Raw genomic sequence first — 19,545 nt, forward strand, 5'->3', positions numbered from 1 at the left:
CCCATTCTGGCCCCCTCCCCTTCAATGCCTCCTGCACCCTGTGGAACAACTGATTGCGGCAGGCGGGAGGCGCTGGAGGGAGGGGGAGGTGCTGATCAGTGGGACCTGCTGGTGGGTGAGAGGCACTGTGGGGAGGGGGAGGAGCTGATCGGGGGGGTCTGCGGGTGGGTATTGGAGTGCCCATAGGGTTGGCACCTATGCATGCAAGTGTGATTGAGGAACTGGATGTGTATATTGTGGGTGGGTGTATAATGAGCGTGAAAGGGAATTAGTTGTGGTATTAATGACCAAAGAAATGTCAACTGTTTGCTGACTAGGGTGTAGTTTTACATATGAACAGCCATACTGGGTCAGACTAATGATCAATCTAGCCCAATATCCTGTCTTTGATGGTGCCAGATGCTTCTGAGGGAATGAACAAAATGGGGCAATTATCAAGTGATCTATCCCTTGTTGTTCAGTCCCAACTTCTGGCAGTTAGACGTTTAGGGACATCCAGAGTGTGGGGTTTTATCCCTGACCATCCTAGCTAATAGCCATTGATGGTCCTATCCTCTATGAACCTGGATATGAACTTTAAATACGTTTGTCTCTTTCTGGTATGAAATTTGGCTAGTATCACATACTAATACTTCAATATAGGTTAAAGTGGGATATTATGAGATTCAGCTATCAGATGTGGAAACAAGTATCCTTATTTAGCCAAGGAAGAGGTGACTTAGGCTCTGAATGGTGTCCTTGTAGTGGGCTATCTGCAGATTTCATCACTGGAGGCAATATTCTGTATAAAATATGATGATGAGAAATGTGGAGATAGGAAGCTATCTATATATGACTTTAGTGTATGGTATTTGTTCACAAAACAGAGAATTAAAGTATCAGTGCTGTCCCAATAGGTCTGTTTTATTTTCCCATCCCTGCCTCCTTCTCTTTTCCATCAGTACTCTGGCAAATTGGGTGAGTTGTGGTGGAAGGGCACAGGGATCTGTAGTATCATCACAGTCTATAACCTTAACAGGCTCAGCAACATTAGTAAGTGCTCCTGGTTGATGAGCACATTTAAGTGTTTGTGAGTTCAAAACTAAGGTTTTGTGCATTAATGTGAGGGGAATTAATGTGTTGTGTGTACTGTATTCCCATATCTGTTGGAGGCAGAAAGGAGTGCCATGTGACGAGGAGTCCATTGTCAGTGAAAACATGCTGTGTGGGTATTAGAGTACAGTCGAGAAGTGGGCTGTAATTTGGGATTTTCCTGCTTTTAATTGTGTCTGCAGTACCATGGGCAGCAGTGGCATGGCTTAACTGTGCTGAATACAAACCCACTGATTTCAAATGGGTTGTACTTGGCACAGGAAAGCCATGCAGGATGCATGGGGCTGAGCAGGACTTTCTTGAACAGAAGGATGGGAAAGACTGGGACTGCCTAGGCAAGGAGACTGTTATAAGGCATGTGCACAAGGCAGGCAAATTAAGATTTGTGTGTTCAACCTTTAATTGCAGCATTTCCTAGGTTTTTGGGTGCTCGACTTTGCAACTTGAACTTTCTTCTAATGTAGATTTGTTTTATATAACATGAGAGAGAAGAGTTTCAAAGGTATAAAATTCTATGTAATGAGTTCAGCTTTTAAATTTCAGCTATTAAACATACCAATAAGTTTCCAAACAGGCCAACTATAAGGTTCTGCTTCACTTGGTGTAAATAAAAAATGAGAAATTTTGAATTCTTTAAGGATACGTCTACACTGCAATTAAAAACCCATTGCTGGCCTGCGCCAGCTGACTGGGCTCAGGCTAAGGGGCTTTTAATCGTGGGGTACACATTCTAGTTTGGACTCCGGCTCGGGCACTGGGACCCTGTGAGGTGGGAGGTGTGACGGGTTGGATCACGGAACCCCCCTGGGAGTTGCCACCTGATATGCCATGACTACTTCTGTCCCTGCTTTCCTGCTCAGACAGCTTAGGACTTCAGTGCCCTGCCTGGTTTGAGCCAGACCCACTAGCCTGCTGCAAACCCAGACCCAAGTCTGAACCACATCCCCTAAGAGCTGTAGGCTTAACTGAAAGCAGCTTACAGAAGTGTGCCTGTCTTTAACACTCAGATGCCCAACTCCCAATGGGGTCCAAACCCTAAACAAATCTGTTTTACTCTGTATAAAGCTTATACAGGGTAAGCTCATAAATTGTTCACCCTCTATAATACTGATAGAGAGATATGCACAGCTGTTTTCCCCCCAAGTATTAATACATACTCTGGGTTAATTAATAAGTAAAAAATGATTTTATTAAATACAGAAAGTAGGATTTAAGTGGTTCCAAGTAATAACGGACAGAACAAAGTGAATTACCAAGCAAAATAAAATCAAACACGCCAGTCTAAGTCTAGTACAGTAATAAAAACTGAATACAGATAAAATCTCACCTTTAAAGAGGTTTCAATAAATTCCTTTCACAGACTGGAGCTGGATACCTTCCTAGTCTGGGCACAGTCCTTTCCCCTGGTACAGCCCTTGTTCCAGCTCAGGTGGTAGCTAGGGGATTCCTCATGATGGCTGCCTCCCTTGTTTTGTTCCACCCACTTGTATATCTTTTGCATAAGGCGGGAATCCTTTGTCCCTCTGGGTTTCCACCCCTCCTTCTCAGTGGAAAAGCACCAGGTTAAAGATGGATTCCAGTTCAGGTGACATGATCACATGTCCTGTGAGACCCCAAGCCTTCATTCCTCCAAGCCTGACTCACAGGAAGGTCTGCCTGCAAACAGAGCCATCCATAGTCAATTGTCCTGATTGATGGGAGCCATCACGATTCCAAACCACCATTAATGGCCCACACTTTGCATAATTACAATAGGCCCTCAGAGTTATATTTCATATTTCTAGTTTCAGATACAAGAGTGATACATTTATACAAATAGGATGACCACACTCAGTAGATTATAAGCTTTGTAATGATACCTTACAAGAGACCTTTTGCATGAAAAATATTTTAGTTACATTATATTCACACTCTATATATAGAGAGTTCAGAGTAGCAGTCCTTTTAGTCTGTATCCGCAAAAAGAAAAGGAGTATTTGTGGCACCTTAGAGACTAACAAATTTATCTGAGCATAAGCTTTCATGAGCTACAGCTCACTTCATTGGATGCAACTCATGAAAGCTTATGCCCAAATAAATTTGTTAGTCTTTAAGGTGCCACAAGTCCTCCTTTTCTTTTTATATATAGAGTGTGTCACAGGAGGGTCCCAGAGACTAGGCTGGAGTCCAAGCTGGAACATCTCTCCCGCAATTAAATAGCCCCTTAGCCGGAGCCTGAGTCAGCTGGCATGGGCTAGGTGTGGATTTTTAATTGCAGTGTAGAGATATGCTAAGAAGTGACTAATGAATATTTCCACAACAAATAAATAACACATCTCAAACTTATTTCGTCATTAGTCCTAGTTTTAAGAGGAGTTGTTTGGTATCTATATATGACAAAAAGCAGAACTCGTAAAGAAAAACTGTTTGAAATGTTAAATTTAATTTTCTGCACAGTTAAGTGGCTTCATGACTGCTCTTTAGTGCCAGATGTGCACATTTCCAGCTGATTGTGATACAAACTAAAAATCCAGGTACACTTTATGAAACTCTGGCTTGGCAGAGTATCAAAATTGGAGATTTATGCTGTTCTAAACTAAGCTGTTGTAATATTTATAGGTTTACAGTGTTGACTGGAGCCAAACCAGAGGAGAACAGCTAGTGGTGTCTGGTTCATGGGATCAAACTGCCAAACTGGTATGTCTGTTTTTTACAGAAGGTCAGCACTGTGATTTGTTTTGGAGCTTGCCGTTCTTAATTTGTGTTGAGAAACCGTGTCCTCTCTTATGCAGTTTTCTGTTCCTTCTGCTTTCCTCTTTATTTAAACTGATGCTGTCATGTTTATTTATTTATTTTTAATTTGGATTGCTGCATTGCCCTTCCTAGCAGTATACTTTCAAAACACATGAATTCTTTCAATGATGTATGTTAAAGGGAAGATCCTGCAGTCCATCATGACATAGAATTCCCAAAGAAATCCCTGGGAGATTTTGGGCTAAACTAATTGTAAGATGGGGTTTAGATACTTTTATTTCTAATTAATATGCATGCCTATTAGCCCCAAAATATCTAAATAGCAGAAAGACCAGACACATTTGAAAGAGTAATTGAAATATTTTCAGTTTTGTTGTGTGCCCAGAAACTGTTTGATGGACACAGTAAAAAATATTATATTTATATCTACAGCTATATAATATAAAAATATTGAGATATTCTGGTCTCTTTACATAATTTTTTAAATTTCTCTGTGAATGCATATATGAAAACCTCTTCTTTTTATTGTACATAAATCCCAGTAGAATAAAGTGTACATTTTAATAGCCTTCTTGGAAAGTTGTGTTTAGGCCAAAATAAATAATTGGATTTAAGTGTTGCTATGCTCCACCTGCAGACTTTTGTTTTTCATTTTATTTAGTGGGACCCAACTGTGGGGCGGTCATTATGCACTTTTAAAGGCCATGAGGGCATCATTTACAGCACTATATGGTCTCCGCACATCCCAGGCTGTTTTGCATCTGCTTCAGGTAAATATTATATTAAAATGCCATTCAAATCAAAAGAGCCTTCATTGTATTGAATTATTTCTCACTTTGTCCAGCGGATGGTGGTGTGTATCATATTTTTTTAAAATGGAAGAAGAAGAGAGAAATTTATAGCCATGGAATGAATTTGCAGGTTCTGTTTTGATCCTTAAATCGCTTCTCTTGGTTTCTCAACTGGAATCAGCATTTATCTAGCACTTGCTTCACTTCAGTGATCCTGAGGCAGTTTTTCACACTATTGCATTTTTACAACTCCCCTTCCCACTCATAATTTTTTGTTTTTGGCTGCTAAAATGTGCTTCATGCTTTCTTGTGTATTCTAACGTATCTTCAAAAGACTGCCTCCAAAACCATGGTAGCAGTAGACCGTTTGCCCTAAAGTATGAGACATCTATTTAAGATGCACTGTATAATATACTGATATGTATTTCTGTGCCCTGTCCTTAGGAAAGACCATCAGCAATTTTACCTTTTCTGCCTCCTGCCAGTTTTGTAGATTATGGTGACTAACACCAAAAAAAAAAAAAAAAAAAAGTTGTCTCTTTGGGGTCAAATGAAGGACTGCAAAGTGATTTGAATAGGGATTTGGGATTACAGCGTATATGTTCACTGCAACTAAATACTTGGAAAACATAGTGGGACCATTGATAGAACCATTCAAAAGGCACAGTCTTGCCCCTGTTGAAGTCTGAGGGCATGGTTACACTTGCAGATGTAGAGTGCTTTGAGTTAAACCAGCCTTCGGAGAGCGCAGTAGGGAAAGCGCTGCAGTCTGTCCACACTGACAGCTTCAAATGCACTGGCATGGCCACATTTGTGGCCCTTGCAGCAGCATTGGGAGTGGTGCATTTTGGGCAGCTATCCCAGCATGCAAGTGACTGCAATGTGCTTTTCAAATGGGGGGGTGACAGGGAGTGTGTTGTGTGTACATGGGGAGAGAGAGTGGGTTTTTGGGGGACTGAGAGCATGTCAGCATACTGTCTTGTAAGTTCAGACCGCGGCAGACCTCCCCTCCCCCCACCCGCACCTCTCTCTCTCACGCGGCATTCCACACTAATGGCTTGCTTTGTCTTGGAGGAGATAAGCAGCTGGCTGTCAGAAATGGAGCTTTAAAGGGCATATCCACATTCCTGCAGCGATTCCAAAAAAAAAAAAAAAAAAAAAGTGGCCACTTGACTTAAGGGGATTATGGGACGTTTCTGGAGGCTGATCAGAGCACAGTAATGCAACACCTCATTCACACTGGCGCCGCGGCAGGGGCGCAGCAAATGTTATTCCACTCACTGAGGTGGAGTACCAGCAGCGTTGGTGGCCGCTCTATGTGCCTTGCCAATGTGGACGGGTAGTGAGCTAATGTGCCCGGGACTCCTTTATTGTGCTGCAACTCGCAAGTGTAGCCAAGCCCTGAGTGTGTTTTGGTTTTGACCTAAACGTGAGTCACTTCAGTCCTATTATTTAAATTCAAGAGATGTAGTCAAAACACACATGCATACACAATCTTTCTTATAACAGTTTAGACTATAAAAATTGTAATGTTTTCTAAAAATCTGATTTACTTTTCATCATTCATGCTGGCTGTTGCCATTTTGACTCAGTTTGGACAGTGGAAGTGTAGAATTGTCTGTTGATAGTGAGTTTCTTATTTGTTCTAATGCACATAATAATGAGGGCTGTCAAGTGATTAAAAATTAATAGTGATTAATCGCACAATTAAAATATAATAGAATACTATTTATGTAAATATCTTTGGATGTTTTCCACATTTTCAAATATATTGATTTAAGTTACAACACAGAATACAAAGTGTACAGTGCTCACTCTGTATTTATTTTTTATTACAAATATTTGCACTGTAAAAATAAAATAAATGGTAGTTTTCAATTAACTTAATACAAGTACTGTAGTGCAATCTCTTTATCATGAAATTTGAACTTACAAATGTAGAAAAAATAACTGCATTCTAAAATAAACCATGTAAAACTTTACAGCCTACAGTCCTACTCAGTCCTGCTTCTTGTTCAGCCAATCACTCAGACAAACAAGTTTGTTTACGTTTGCAGGAGATAATGCTGCCTGCTTCTTGTTTACAATGACCCCTGAAAGTGAGAACAGGCGTTCACATGGCACTGTGGGCGGTGTTGCAAGATATTTATGTGCCAGACGCGCTAAAGATTAATATGTCCCTTCATGCTTTAACTACCATTCTAGAGGACATGCATCCATGCTGATGATGGGTTCTGCTCGATAATGATCCACAGCAGTGCAGACCAACATGTATTCATTTTCATCATCTGAGTCAGATGCCACCAGCAGAAGGTTGACTTTCTTTTTTGGTGGTTCAGATTCTGTAGTTTCCGCATCGGGGTGTTGCTCTCTTAAGATTTCTGAAAGCATGCTCCACACCCCGTTCTGATCAGATTTTGGAAGGCACTTCAGATTCTTAAATTTTGCTTGGAGTGCCGTATCTATCGTTAGAAATCTCACAGTGGTACCTTCTTTGCATTTTGTCAAATCTATAGTGAAAGTGTTCTTAAAGTGGGGGACAGGGATAGCTTAGTGGTTTGAGCATTAGCTTGCTAAACCCAGGGTTGTGAGTTCAATCCTTGAGGGGGCCATTGAGGGATCTGGGGGCAAAAATTGGGGATAGCTCCTGCTTTGAGCAGGGGGTTGGACTAAATGACCTCTTGAGGTCCCTTCCAATTCTGATATTCTGTGATTCTGTGAAAACAAACAACATGCTGGGTCATCATCTGAGACTGCTATAACATGAAATATGTGGCAGAATGTGGGTAAAGCTCAAAGCAGGAGGCATACAATTCTCCCCTGACAAGTTCAGTCACAAATTTAATTTACGCATTATTTTTTTAACGAGCGTCATCAGCATGGAAGCATGTCCTCTGGAATGGTGGCCAAAGCATGAAGGGGCATGTAAATGTTTAGCATATCTGGCACATAAATACTTTTCAACACAGGCTACAAAAATGTCATGCAAACATCTGTTCTCACTTTCAGCTGACATGGTAAATAAGAAGCAGGCAGCATTATCTCCTGTAAATGTAAACAATCTTATTTCTCTTAGCAATTGCCTGAACAAAAAGTAGGACTCAGTGGACTTGTAGGCTCTAAAGTTTTACATTGTTTTGTTTTTGAGTGCAGTTATGCAACACAAAAAATCTACATTTATAACTTGCATTTTCACGATAAAGAGATTGCACTATGGTACTTGTATGAGGTGAATTGAAAAATACTGTTTCTTTTGTTTATCATTTTTACAGTGCCAATATTTGTAATAAAATAATGTGAGTATTGTATAGTTTGTATTCTGTGCTGTAACTGAAATCATTATATTTGAAAATGCAGAAAAACATCCAAAATATTTAATACATTTAAATTGGTATTCTTTTGTTTAACAGTGAGATTAAAACTGATTAATTGCGATTAATTTTTTGAGTTAATTGCGTAAGTTAACTGCAATTAATTGACAGCCCTAATAATAATTAAGCAATGACCTGCAGAGCAGTTCCAGGTGGTTTGCAGAGCCACTTCTGTCATATCTTGGAAGCACCTGTCTGTGTCTCTTCCAACAGTGACTGTGTGTGCATCTCTTTACAGGATTGGGCTCTCTGCACTCTGTGCACACCACCACTGAAATGCAGCCATTTGGCACAAAAGTGTCTCAACAGTAGCGTGGGGATTGGTGAAATTTTGGCCAATGCTGGTTGGGAAAACTCCTAATCTTAAAAAGTGTTGGGTGCTTTTTGTAATTTCCATAAAAGCTGTCAGGACTAGAGCTGGGTGAATAATTGATTTTTTGCATTGGCAGTTCTGAAAAATTGAGGGAAAAATAACCTGGTTTAGGTCAAACTGAATCTGAAATGTGACTGAAAATTCTGACAATCAAAAAAAGTCCATTTCTTGTCTGTTTCAGGGCAGGAATTTGAACCTGGGTCTCCCACATCCCAGGCAAGTGTCCTAATCACTGGACTAAAGGTTGTAAGGTGCGGGAGGCTTAGCCACAGCTGCTTGTCTGTCTGGTTTGTGAATGACCGAAACTGTGTCAAATGTGCAAATAGTTTAGGGTTGACCAAAACGGCATTTTTTGTCAAACTCTCTGAAAAATTTCACTCCAATATCTCATTTTTAAGGTCTCTTTCAAGAGGCTCAGCCTTCATGATAATATCTCTGATCTGCAATGTCAAATGGCCAGTGGGTTGAACTGACCTAGCTAGGCATTTCAAACTTGACAGTCCACTAACCCATACCTTCCAGTTAGTACTGTTGCTGTATGAACAATTCCAAGGATATATTGATTATGAAATACCATACATTATATTGAGATTATGGTAGTTTACAATCAGGTTCTCTTTGGGATGGCTCCTGTGGTAGTTGCACTCACTGGAAAGTTTGTCTTAGTGGCTTCAGAAGTAAACTTTTGCAAATCTGAATCAGATCTTTATAGCAATTACATGTGTAGTATTGCTAGAGGAGGTTTAAACTAATCATGGTAAGATTTCACAAACTTGACTTTTGTGTTTATACACAATACATTTATTTTATAATTCAGATGTGAAATGAAAATTCTATAATGTAATATGTTAGTCAAAAAGTTAAGGTACTTGAACATAAATAGGAACATTGCATTACTGTTGTTTTCTTGCTTACTATGGAAAAGTGAAAGAGAACGGGATTTTAAGATGTTTTGTTTTGTTGGTTATTGAGAGAAATTTGAGTCTATGGTACTTAAGCCCTAGTCTTGCAGACACAAGAATAACATATCTATTTAACTTTAGGCACATAAGTAATTACATTGATGTCAGTGGGATTTCTTGTTCATAAAGTAAACATGTGTAAGTGATTGCAGAGTCCAGGTGTAACTTAAATCAGGCTACTAAAACAAAATGCCCTGCTTCTTCCTGCCAGACACGTTGGATGCATAATTTAAGATTTCAGTGGGTGTTTCTAGTATTTACAGGGGCATGAGGAATTATGCATAAGGACCCCATTTGTTGAACTCCGTGATAATCTTTCCATTGAGTTCAGTAGGTACTGGATTGGGTGCTAAATTTGCAGTTGCAGCCTTTACTGATTTATATTGCAGATAAAAGGGAGTATGTCTACACGGAAATTAAAAACCTGCAGCTGGTCCAGGCCCTGTGGGAGGCTCCCAGAGCTCAGGCCAAAGCTGGAACATCTACTACATAGTTAAATAGCCCCTTAGGCCAACTGTGGGTTTTTAATTGCAGTGTAGACATACCCGGAGTCGTCATATGAAAGAAACTGATGCACTCCGAATACTGTTAAAACTCCCTCTTGTATCCAAATAAAATATGTTCTACTAAATAAATTAACTTAGTCAAGGAACTTGAATAAAAGGCAGAGGGTTTTATACGGAGAAGTATCCTTCAGTTTTTTTATTATTTTAAATCTTTACAAAATGGCTTTACAACAGTAGATATATAATGGAGCTTTTCATGCCGTTAGCAATGACACATCTATCGCTATTCTGTCCGGCAAATGAACAGCTCTGATGGTTTCTTGTTCTTAGGTCCAAATGGCATTTCCTAAAGCATCTCAGATAGTGCATTTTCAAGGTGATCACTTCACCTTTTTTGGTTAAAGGCATTTTGCCCTTACACTCAGGATAGATTTCAGAGTAGCAGCCATGTTAGTCTGAATTCGCAAAAAGAAAAGGAGTACTTGTGGCACCTTATAGACTAACAAATTTATTTGAGCATAAACTTTCGTGAGCTATAGCTCACTTCATCGGATGCATTCCTGAGGATGTTGTTGGAGCCAACTGACATCTAAGATGGCACAAGGTTTTCTCCAGTTGTGGTGGTGGAGGAGAATAGGAGATGGGGATCCTCATTTTAGATTTTCAAGATCCTTAAACTTAAGAACAGAAAATAAAAGGTCAATAAACTTTTTCACTAGGAACTAGTGCTGGCCTGAAAACTTGTCACAGAAATTTTGACTAGAATTGGGATGGAAGGGAATACTTGAACTTCTTCCTCTGGCCATCTTCTGGACCCCTCCCACCTTCCTCTTCAGCTTCATCCAGAAGAGTGCTGAAATGCTTTAGATGAATCATTTGAGTGATGCACAGTCACATACACCATGAAGTCTCAGAGTTTAAAGCCAGAAATTAGTTGTTTCGTGTCCCAACATCTGTTGCTTTTTACCTGTTAGGAAAATGGTGATCTCTATGGTTAACAATTTACTTACTCCACAATTTAGACAAAAGTTTAGTCCTGATACAAACTTAATTAACTTTGAAGTGTTTTGTTAAGCATTTGGCACTCCTGTTGAAATAGATGAAGAACAACTATTATACACTTTTCCTCTGGGTTCCAGTCCTCTTGGGGGAAATTGAAAATAAGTTTGTTCTCATCTAGTTTCTTTTTGTGACTGCTGTTGGGGTGGGGAGGAAGGTTCACTACTCAAAAAAGGCCCTGGGTTGAACCACTGAGTTTTGTTCCAGGTCTATATTGAGAGGCACTGCCAGCTACCTGAGAGAGCTTGAATTATTCTATATTTGGCTCAAGCTGATATTGTTAGTTCCTTGGTTCTAGGGATGATAAATTCATTTTTAATGTATTATTTTTCTTTTAAGAAAATGAGGGAGGAGAAGGAAAGAAGGGGGGTCCCTTGCCAGGCTGAAATGTAAGCCAAATGAATGAATGCTATCTGAGAAATATTTAGTTTAATTAAAAGTCCTCAAATTAAGTAAGTCATATCCGTGTGCAGCAAGATTCAACTGGTGTGGAGTGGACAGGAGAATGGAGTATGTCTGACTGGTATTTCAATTACATTAACTTTTATTTAGTAGCTAATACACTTGCATTTCACATTTTGAAAGATGTGTGAGGCATTTCACAATGTTGCTATTATCGTGTGCAATGGTTTGTACTCAAGCTAGTTATTTGATTGCCTCTTACCTGTTGTTGTTTGAAAATATTAACAAACAGGAGCTGTTAATTCTGTGTATATAAATAAATTCTATTCTGATAAAATAAGCTGGGAGATCAGGTGGACGTGCTGCATCAGCTCAGGGGCCCAATAAATGTCTGGCTGACATCGAAAGATCAATTATGTGGAAAATGTGATTAAAGACATGACATAAATAACAGCCTGATGGCTAAAAGGGTTTAATGACTCATTAGATCATTTGTCCAGAAGGTCTCTCTCTCTACCTGGAGAACAAAGTGATGACTAGCACATAAAGAAGGTGCCAAATGCACACATCATTAGCTTATAGCCAAATGTAAATCAGTTCAGCTCAATGATCCTGAACCACTGCAGAGCAATAGATTGTGCCTGGTTCTTTTAATTCACTATAGAGTCAACAAATTCCTTTTGTCCTTTAAATTTGCCAGCAAGAGGAACTAACAAGTATCTTTTTTTTTTTCTAATTACATAACAGTGATGGTGTCCAATACCGCACAGCATTGGTAACTTGGAAATGAAAAGTCTGTGCTGTACTGGACAAAGCCCAGTGAGGCTTAGCATAATAGCGAGCCTTTATCTTTGACCACTTCAATTTTAATGCTGCATTCATGTATATATAATTAATGCGGTCATTACATTTAATGAGTAGGGTAAGTACAGACTGTTTTCATTACAGCTTTAACAGGTCATGAGTGTAAGGAAAAGAAAAGATTGTCTCACGTAGTACGTATGCTCTGCAAGATTCTCCCTCATTCGTCAGGGTTTTAGCTCCATTCATTGTAGTCTTTCCTCAAGGAGTCATTTTGCAAACGCAGGATGGAAAGTGGTCTGGTGCTATGGGAAGGGTGTGGTCCTTACTGTGGAATTTGCATATATTGAGAGAGAGAAGGTTTGGAACTGCAGCTTTTCTGGTTTATAAGTGAACAAACAAATTCAGTCTCTACTTTAGTGTGCTGAATACAGGAGTTTACAATGTATGAGAGATTGATAGTATTATTACCCTTGTATGCCATCTCTGACTGCGAAGTTCTTGTCACCAAGGAGTAAGAGGTGGGGTGTCTGTGTTTGAGATTTACCTTTCTGAAAATGTTAATATGTCTTACTAGAGTTTTCAGGGTGCAGGAGGGGATTCCGGGCTGGGGCGAGCTCCAGCTGGGGGTGCGGGCTTTAGGGTGGGCTGGGGATGAGGGGTTTGGGGTGTAGGAGGTTGCTCCAGGCTGGGACTGAGAGGTTCAGGGGCGCAGGCTTTGGGCAGCGCTTACATCAAGCGGCTCCCGGAAGCAGCAGCACGTACCCCCTCTGGCTACTATGCAAAGGCACAGCCAGGTGGCTATGCTGCATGCTGCCCTGTCCGCAGACACTGCCCCTGCAGCTCCTATTAGCCACAGTTCCCAGCCAATGGGAGCTGCAGGGACAGCGTGCAGAGCCCCCCAGCTACCCCTACATGTAGGAGCCAGAGGGGGGACATGCTGCTGGTTTTGGGAGCCGCGTGGCCGGTCCCAGACCTCGCTCCCCCATGGGAGCTTGAGGGCCGGATGTGGCCCACGGGCTGTAGTTTACCCACCCCGATCTAAGCTAACAATAAAAGTTAAAATATGTCAAGACGCTTCCATGCAAATAATTGTTGTATCTTATGATTGCAAAAAGGGGAGGACAAAGTCCCAAGAGGTCATAAATGAGAGGGGAGTGATCTGCAAGATAATTTCTCTGTTAACATGTGGTTTACACTGTGAATGTTTCTGGACCCAATTTTGGCTCACTAAGCCATCACATTCTCCAGTCTTCAGGTGTTCCTGTCAAGAAAGGAGATGTAATAACAATCAGATTTTGCTTTATTTCCATCCCAGAAGTGGCTCCCCTAGGCAAAACAACCCTTGGACCATCAAATTTAAATTCCAGGATATTTGGGTTTACCCAGTTTCCAACAAAACCAAAGTGTGACTCAAATTTTCGTGGTGATGGGAGGTGAGGCAGACATAAGTTCCTGAAAAGATATATATTGATACGCTTATATTGCAAAGGCTGCCTTCTACTCATAAAATTAGTGCTCTTTTTCTTTACTGCCTAGAAGTGCCTTGTGCTTATTTATAGGCATTTTATGTGCTAAATATAAACACTATACTGCCACAAAGCACCTTGAATGTTTGTATGTTTTTACAAATGGCAGTTACTAGCCAGAAAGAATGGTAAGTATTTGGAGATTGAAAACTTTTAAGGGGGGAAAAATAAGGTGCATTAATTAGCATGTGTATTTTCTGTATATAGTATGCCTTTTAAAAACAAAAATACATAATTTGGCATATGCTCAGTGCAATACTGATTGCCACTTGCACTACAAGCTATTAAAAATACATAATTTGCTTGCTTGTTTTTGTCAAATCAAATACATGTTAAAGTGAAGTGGGCATCTTCATTTGAAATATTATCTAACTACGTGTCAATTCCTGTGTCTTGTGCTAAGTACGCTTGATTAAATGAACTTCTAATTTTGCAAGCTGTAGGGAAACACCATACCAAAAATGTGTGGCCTTTTATTTATTGTTTTCAGAGTAGCAGCCGTGTTAGTCTGTATTCGCAAAAGAGAAAAGGAGTACTTGTGGCACCTTAGAGACTAACAAATTTATTTGAGCATAAGCTTTCGTGAGCTACAGCTCGCTTCATCGGATGCATCCGATGAAGCGAGCTGTAGCTCACGAAAGCTTATGCTCACATAAATTTGTTAGTCTCTAAGGTGCCACAAGTACTCCTTTTCTTTTTACTGTAAGGAGAGTGATCACTTAAGATGAGCTATTACCAGCAGGAAGGGGGGGAGGGGAAGGAGGAAAACCTTTTGTGGTGATGATCAAGGTGGGCCATTTCCAGCACTTAACAAGAACATCTGAGGAACAGTGGGGGGGGTGCTATTTGTAAAAACATACAAACATTCAGGGTGCTTTGTGGCAGTATTTGTGTTTAACTTAGATTCTTGGCATCCCTGAAAAGCATTTTATCTCAGACTGAAAAATGTAAATTGGAGAGTATGGATTTCTTGCCGTCAGTTTTGTTTAATTAATTCTAGGCTTTGCTATGTGAAAATGGGCTTCATGCATATATTATAGCCCTACTGAGTGACCTTAAGGGAAGCTATATATATCCTAATATTTTTCATTAATACTTCGCTGGATCATCTGTTTAAATTTATTATGACTGAATAAAACTGATTGAATGATCATTTTAAAAGTCCCTAGAAGGATTGTTTTGAGAGTCAGAACACTTGGCTTCTGCTCTTTGCTCTACCTTAGGCTTCCTGTGTGATTTTGAGCGAGTATCTTAACCTCTCTCTGCCTCAGTTTCCTCATTTGTAAAAACAAGAATAATACTTACCTCCCTTAAGCAGTTTTGTGAGACTAAATTAATGTTAAGTAGTTTTCTTTGGATGGACAACACCATAGTAAATGCTAAATTCTATTTGGGTTGTGCTGAGATACTGTACATAGATATTTGTGTTTATGGCCTCTTACTGGTAACTTCTTCCTTCAGTGGATTAAAACCACTTTTATCCAGTTTGTTCCTATGTAGCGACCAGTTATAGTAGGTCAGATTCCCGACAGTAGTATTTACCAAACCAGTTTCATTATTTAAGTAAAAACCTTTCCGCTAAAAGTATTTGGTTCTTCGAAAACTAATTTGAAGCTGCATTGCCTTCAGGACAGTTATTTTCATTAATCTCTTAAGTATCTAGCCTTGCTGAATTGTGACCATTCTATCTAGATACAGTCTGGCATTGAGTGTGCTAACTGGTTCTTGTCTTGCTGAACTTTATGTACTGTAGGCTATAGGTTTGGGTGGAAAACAGCCTTTGACATAAAGCCAGCGCACCATTTAAGTCGAACGTAAACTTTAGTCCCTTAGTGGGACTTATGTGAAATATAGGCATTGGCCAGCTCTATGAACGGGGATGAATTTTACACTTGTGTTTGGGATCTCTTTTTAGGAATCTTTGGGTGAGTGCGTGGATGTTTAATTATCTTCATTTTTTTATTTTAACAGGTTTATAAAGTTTAAGATGAATCAAGTAGAATACACAGACACGCCTGTGTTCAATAACCACCCAATAGACCAGCAAAAATCTGTTGTCTAATAGCAGTGACTTGTTACTAAAAGCAGAAAGAATGAATGAATTAATTAATGCATTTTTATTGGAAACTTTTGGGGATCTTTGGGTTTGCTTAATATCTGAATGCTAATTAGTGATGACCCTTAATGAATATGATTGTACTTGGTATGCTTCAAACAGTCTTTAACCTTGTTCTGTTCTGTTCATCTTACAAATGTTTATAGCCCAAGTTTTTTTTTTTTTTTAAAGGGTAATGTTTTATTTGTGAGTCCTTCTCCCTGCAACTGAGCTGGGGAAACGGGGAGCCAGTTTTGGCTTTAGTGCTGACTCTTCCACTGGGCAAAGGTCACTTTATAATGTATTATTTTTCCTCTCTGAAATAGTGCCATCCATTGATGATACTGTTTCTGGCAGGCACCAAAGGTGTATATGCTGCACTGTGTTATCTCCAGATTACTAGGTCAAAAATAATGGTTATTTCATATGGTCAGGCATAATTTTTTTTACCACCAGGAACATTGCTTATATTCTGTCAAAATTATTGTTGGCTCAATTGGCTGGTTTTCCAAATATCTTTGGTCCTAAAAATGCTTCTTTGATTAACTGCAAAAGTAAGGGACCAAACTAAACATGTATTTGTGGATTGATTCTCTTACAAAAATGGGAACTGTCTTGTTAAGTAGTGTGGGTTGCAAAATATAAGCTACCTTTTAAAATCTGTATTATCTGATAGAAAACATCTTTCAAAGATAAAATAGCTTTTTCTGGGGGGGGAAAGCCCATTATTATATCACTGAGATATTTAAAATCCAAATGAAATGTGTCCCACTACAGCAAGTAAAATTAGTAGGTCGGGAGCTATTTGATCACATAATTTTCAGTGAATCCTGCCTTATGTAGTGAGAACCCCGTGTGTTACGTGTTCTCTGTAGACATACTCTTAGGCCCTTTTGAAAATTTTACCCCATACACTTTTTACAAAATCTACTCAAAGGGAGAAAGCAACGGAGGGTGCTAGTGATAAAAACAAAGCTAGGTGTTAGGTTTGATTATCTTGTTAATTAAATGATAAAACCCTAATCGTTTCTTGTGTGTGTCTCAATGAATCTGGGTATAATTAGTCATTCTTGTTTGGACTGTAAGTGATTCATGCCAGGACCTATATTTTGTAGAAGGCCGAGCACATTATTGTCACTTTTTGTACTGGTAATTTTGAAGTATTTCAGAGTTATAATGGGAAAACTCCCTGCAATTACCTTTGGCTCATCAATGATGCCTTTTGTTTCAGGTGATCAGACTTTAAGAATTTGGGATGTGAAGACACCAGGAGTCAAAGTAGTGATTCCAGGGCACCAGGCTGAGATCTTGAGCTGTGACTGGTGCAAATATGATGAGGTATAATGTGTTGTGCTAAACTACAGTAAACATTCCTAAGTAAACCACTTTTCTTAAAGAGTAAAGGTCTTTTCCTACCAAATCAATGTCTTTTCAGCTCTACTGATGTGCGAGTAACAATCATCCGATGAAGTGAGCTGTAGCTCATGAAAGCTTATGCTCAAATAAATGTGTTAGTCTCTAAGGTGCCACAAGTACTCTTTTTTTTTCTTTTTGCGAATACAGACTAACACGGCTGCTATTCTGAAACCAATCATGTCTAGTGGCTGGTTAGATTATTTTCAGTCACTAACAAGGGCTCACATCCCAGAAGAGCCATTCCCAGGAATAAATGGCATAGTTAGGACTCAGTCTTTGGTTACACTGTTAGACAAACTCTTGCATAAACTTTTGCACTTTACAAAATTGTTTGTGTGTAAACATATTTGTAACTTATATTTCCATCTTCTTTTTAGACTGTACGGGGACCTTATAGGCTGTATTTTTATCATTGCAGTTTAATAGTAACCCTGTTCTAATGTGTCTGCATGGTTTTTTTTTTTTTTTTTTTAAATCAGAATTTGCTGGTAACTGGTGCGGTTGACTGTAGTTTGAAAGGTTGGGATTTGAGGAATGTACGGCAGCCAGTATTCAACCTTGTTGGCCATACCTATGCTGTAAGGAGAGTAAAAGTAAGTTTAGTTCTTTCTTACCCTGTCAATGGGCTCCAATTTCTATTAAGTGTCAGTGATGCACACAGTATATATGTAACTAAGAACTAGAAATAAAGAAGCAAGTAAGCAGGTACCCAAGATTTTTGCTTGTTTAATACTTCAGACTAGTTATTAGAGTCCTTCCTAATGGTCCACACATTGAACATTTTGACATTCAAAACAAGTTTTTGGGGTGTTGTGAATGAGAGTAGCTTCAAGAGATGATCTTTCATTGTAAAGGGTTCCACAGAATGAAAAACTTAAAGGAAGCCTGGTTAACTTATTCTTCATGTAGTTTCAGCTGAAAACAATATACTCCCTCATTCCTTTCTTAAATTGTGTTATATTATTGCTGTGTGCTGTTTAACAGCAGCTTCTTTCCACTCTAGACATAGCAGCATTTATGCAGAATAAGGCTTAGCGCTTGCTAAGTGTGCATTTGTGTGTATAAGAAAGGGCTGGAGGAGCCATAGGGATGAAAGGCACTAATAAGGGGCAACAAAGCAACCACAAAATTAAGCTTGCAAACTTGCTTCCATTTTAAGCCCAGTTTTTCCTCCCTTTCTTGCCATTAGCCTCAAAATCGATGGGTTAGAACTGTAGCAGAGGTAGAACTTTCCCCTATCTCCCAGTTTGAAGTGAATTAGCTCTGAGCTGTGGCACCCTAAAAGTAGAGGGGTTCAGAATTTAAGTCTATTTTCCTTCCTGCTTTGTGATATCTAGGGCACAGCTCTCAAGATTTTTGACAGGTTCTTAAGATATTAAATAGTAGTGGCACTATGGCTCATCAGCTCTGATGAGTTGTTCTTGATTCTTCAAGAGCTTCCAACACCATGACTACATCTCCACAAATGGAACAATGTGAGAGATCATGGGGACAATGAGCCCCCTCTTTTGATGCCTTCAAGTCTCCTGCTCTTACTGTTCATGCTCCTGAGGCCCATGGGAAAGGAGCTCTCCTGCAGACTATAGGAAATCTGTAGGGTGGGGGGGTGGAGTACAGGAGGTGTCCTTGCCTTTTCTGTGACCCAACTGAGGTCTCCATGAGGGAAGACTCCCCAGCGAGCCTTAAGAGTTTGTTGACCCACCTCACAGGTCATAGGAGGTTCCTCGGGAGCTACCTCTAGGTCTCTGTGAACTTCAGTACATGTTTGTCCTTGAGCCCTGTTTGGGCTTGTCAGGAGGCTGGCTAGCTTATTTTGGCTTGTAGGAATTGGGGTTTGCAGTGTCCCTCTGCCTCCCCCTGATTTGACTCTAAGTCTCACAATGGAGGAGATGGGGGGGAGATAAGCTCATGGGAGGGAGTCTTCATTAGCTGAACACCGCTGTCTGGGGCTGCGGTATAGCAGAAAGCAGAGAGAGACCATCCTCTTTGCTGGCCTTAAGCCTCCTGCCAGCTGCACATTCGAGCCCTTCTTGTGGATGGTAAGAGGAGAGCTCCAGTCCTGTGGACATGAGGAGGTTGATGGGGGGAGTCCCACCCCCAATCTCCTCCTAGCCACTGCAGGAAGGGAGCCTTGAGCTTGGATTCCCTCTCTAGGTTTTCCTTTGAGAATCAAGGGAGATCTACTGCATCAGGATTACCTCTCCATGGTGGATGAGACGGAAATGTGGTTAGCAGATCAAGGGAATGCTTTTGTCTCCTCTTCCAACACCATGACTATACCTCCACTCGTTTTCCTCTTCCATCCCCACACCCCTCAGTAGTGCATCTGAGGCCTGCGGGACCAGGTCTCCTCTTTGGCAGATCTTGGGACCATTTAGAAAAGAAAATTCTGCACGTACAAATCTTTAAAGGTAA

At 40.0% G+C, this 19,545-nt stretch overlaps 1 protein-coding gene across 4 annotated transcripts in view; it reads left to right on the forward strand.

Annotated features, from left to right (window-relative positions):
• PEX7 (peroxisomal biogenesis factor 7) overlaps window positions 1–19,545 on the forward strand; it is a 91,084-nt gene that overhangs the window by 10,991 nt on the left and 60,548 nt on the right. For all 4 annotated transcript variants that reach the window (XR_006279994.1, XM_038395812.2, XM_038395809.2 and 1 more), the window contains exons 4-7: window positions 3,691–3,768; window positions 4,487–4,595; window positions 16,946–17,052; window positions 17,610–17,723. Coding sequence is in view for 3 of the 4 variants with exons in the window: in XM_038395812.2 (XP_038251740.1) it covers window positions 3,691–3,768; window positions 4,487–4,595; window positions 16,946–17,052; window positions 17,610–17,723 (408 nt within the window). In the remaining variant the exon portion in view is untranslated. The remainder of the gene's footprint in view (window positions 1–3,690; window positions 3,769–4,486; window positions 4,596–16,945; window positions 17,053–17,609; window positions 17,724–19,545) is intronic.

This window comes from Dermochelys coriacea, chromosome 3 (assembly GCF_009764565.3).
Source record: "Dermochelys coriacea isolate rDerCor1 chromosome 3, rDerCor1.pri.v4, whole genome shotgun sequence".
In the NCBI taxonomy this organism is placed as follows: Eukaryota; Metazoa; Chordata; order Testudines; family Dermochelyidae; genus Dermochelys; species Dermochelys coriacea.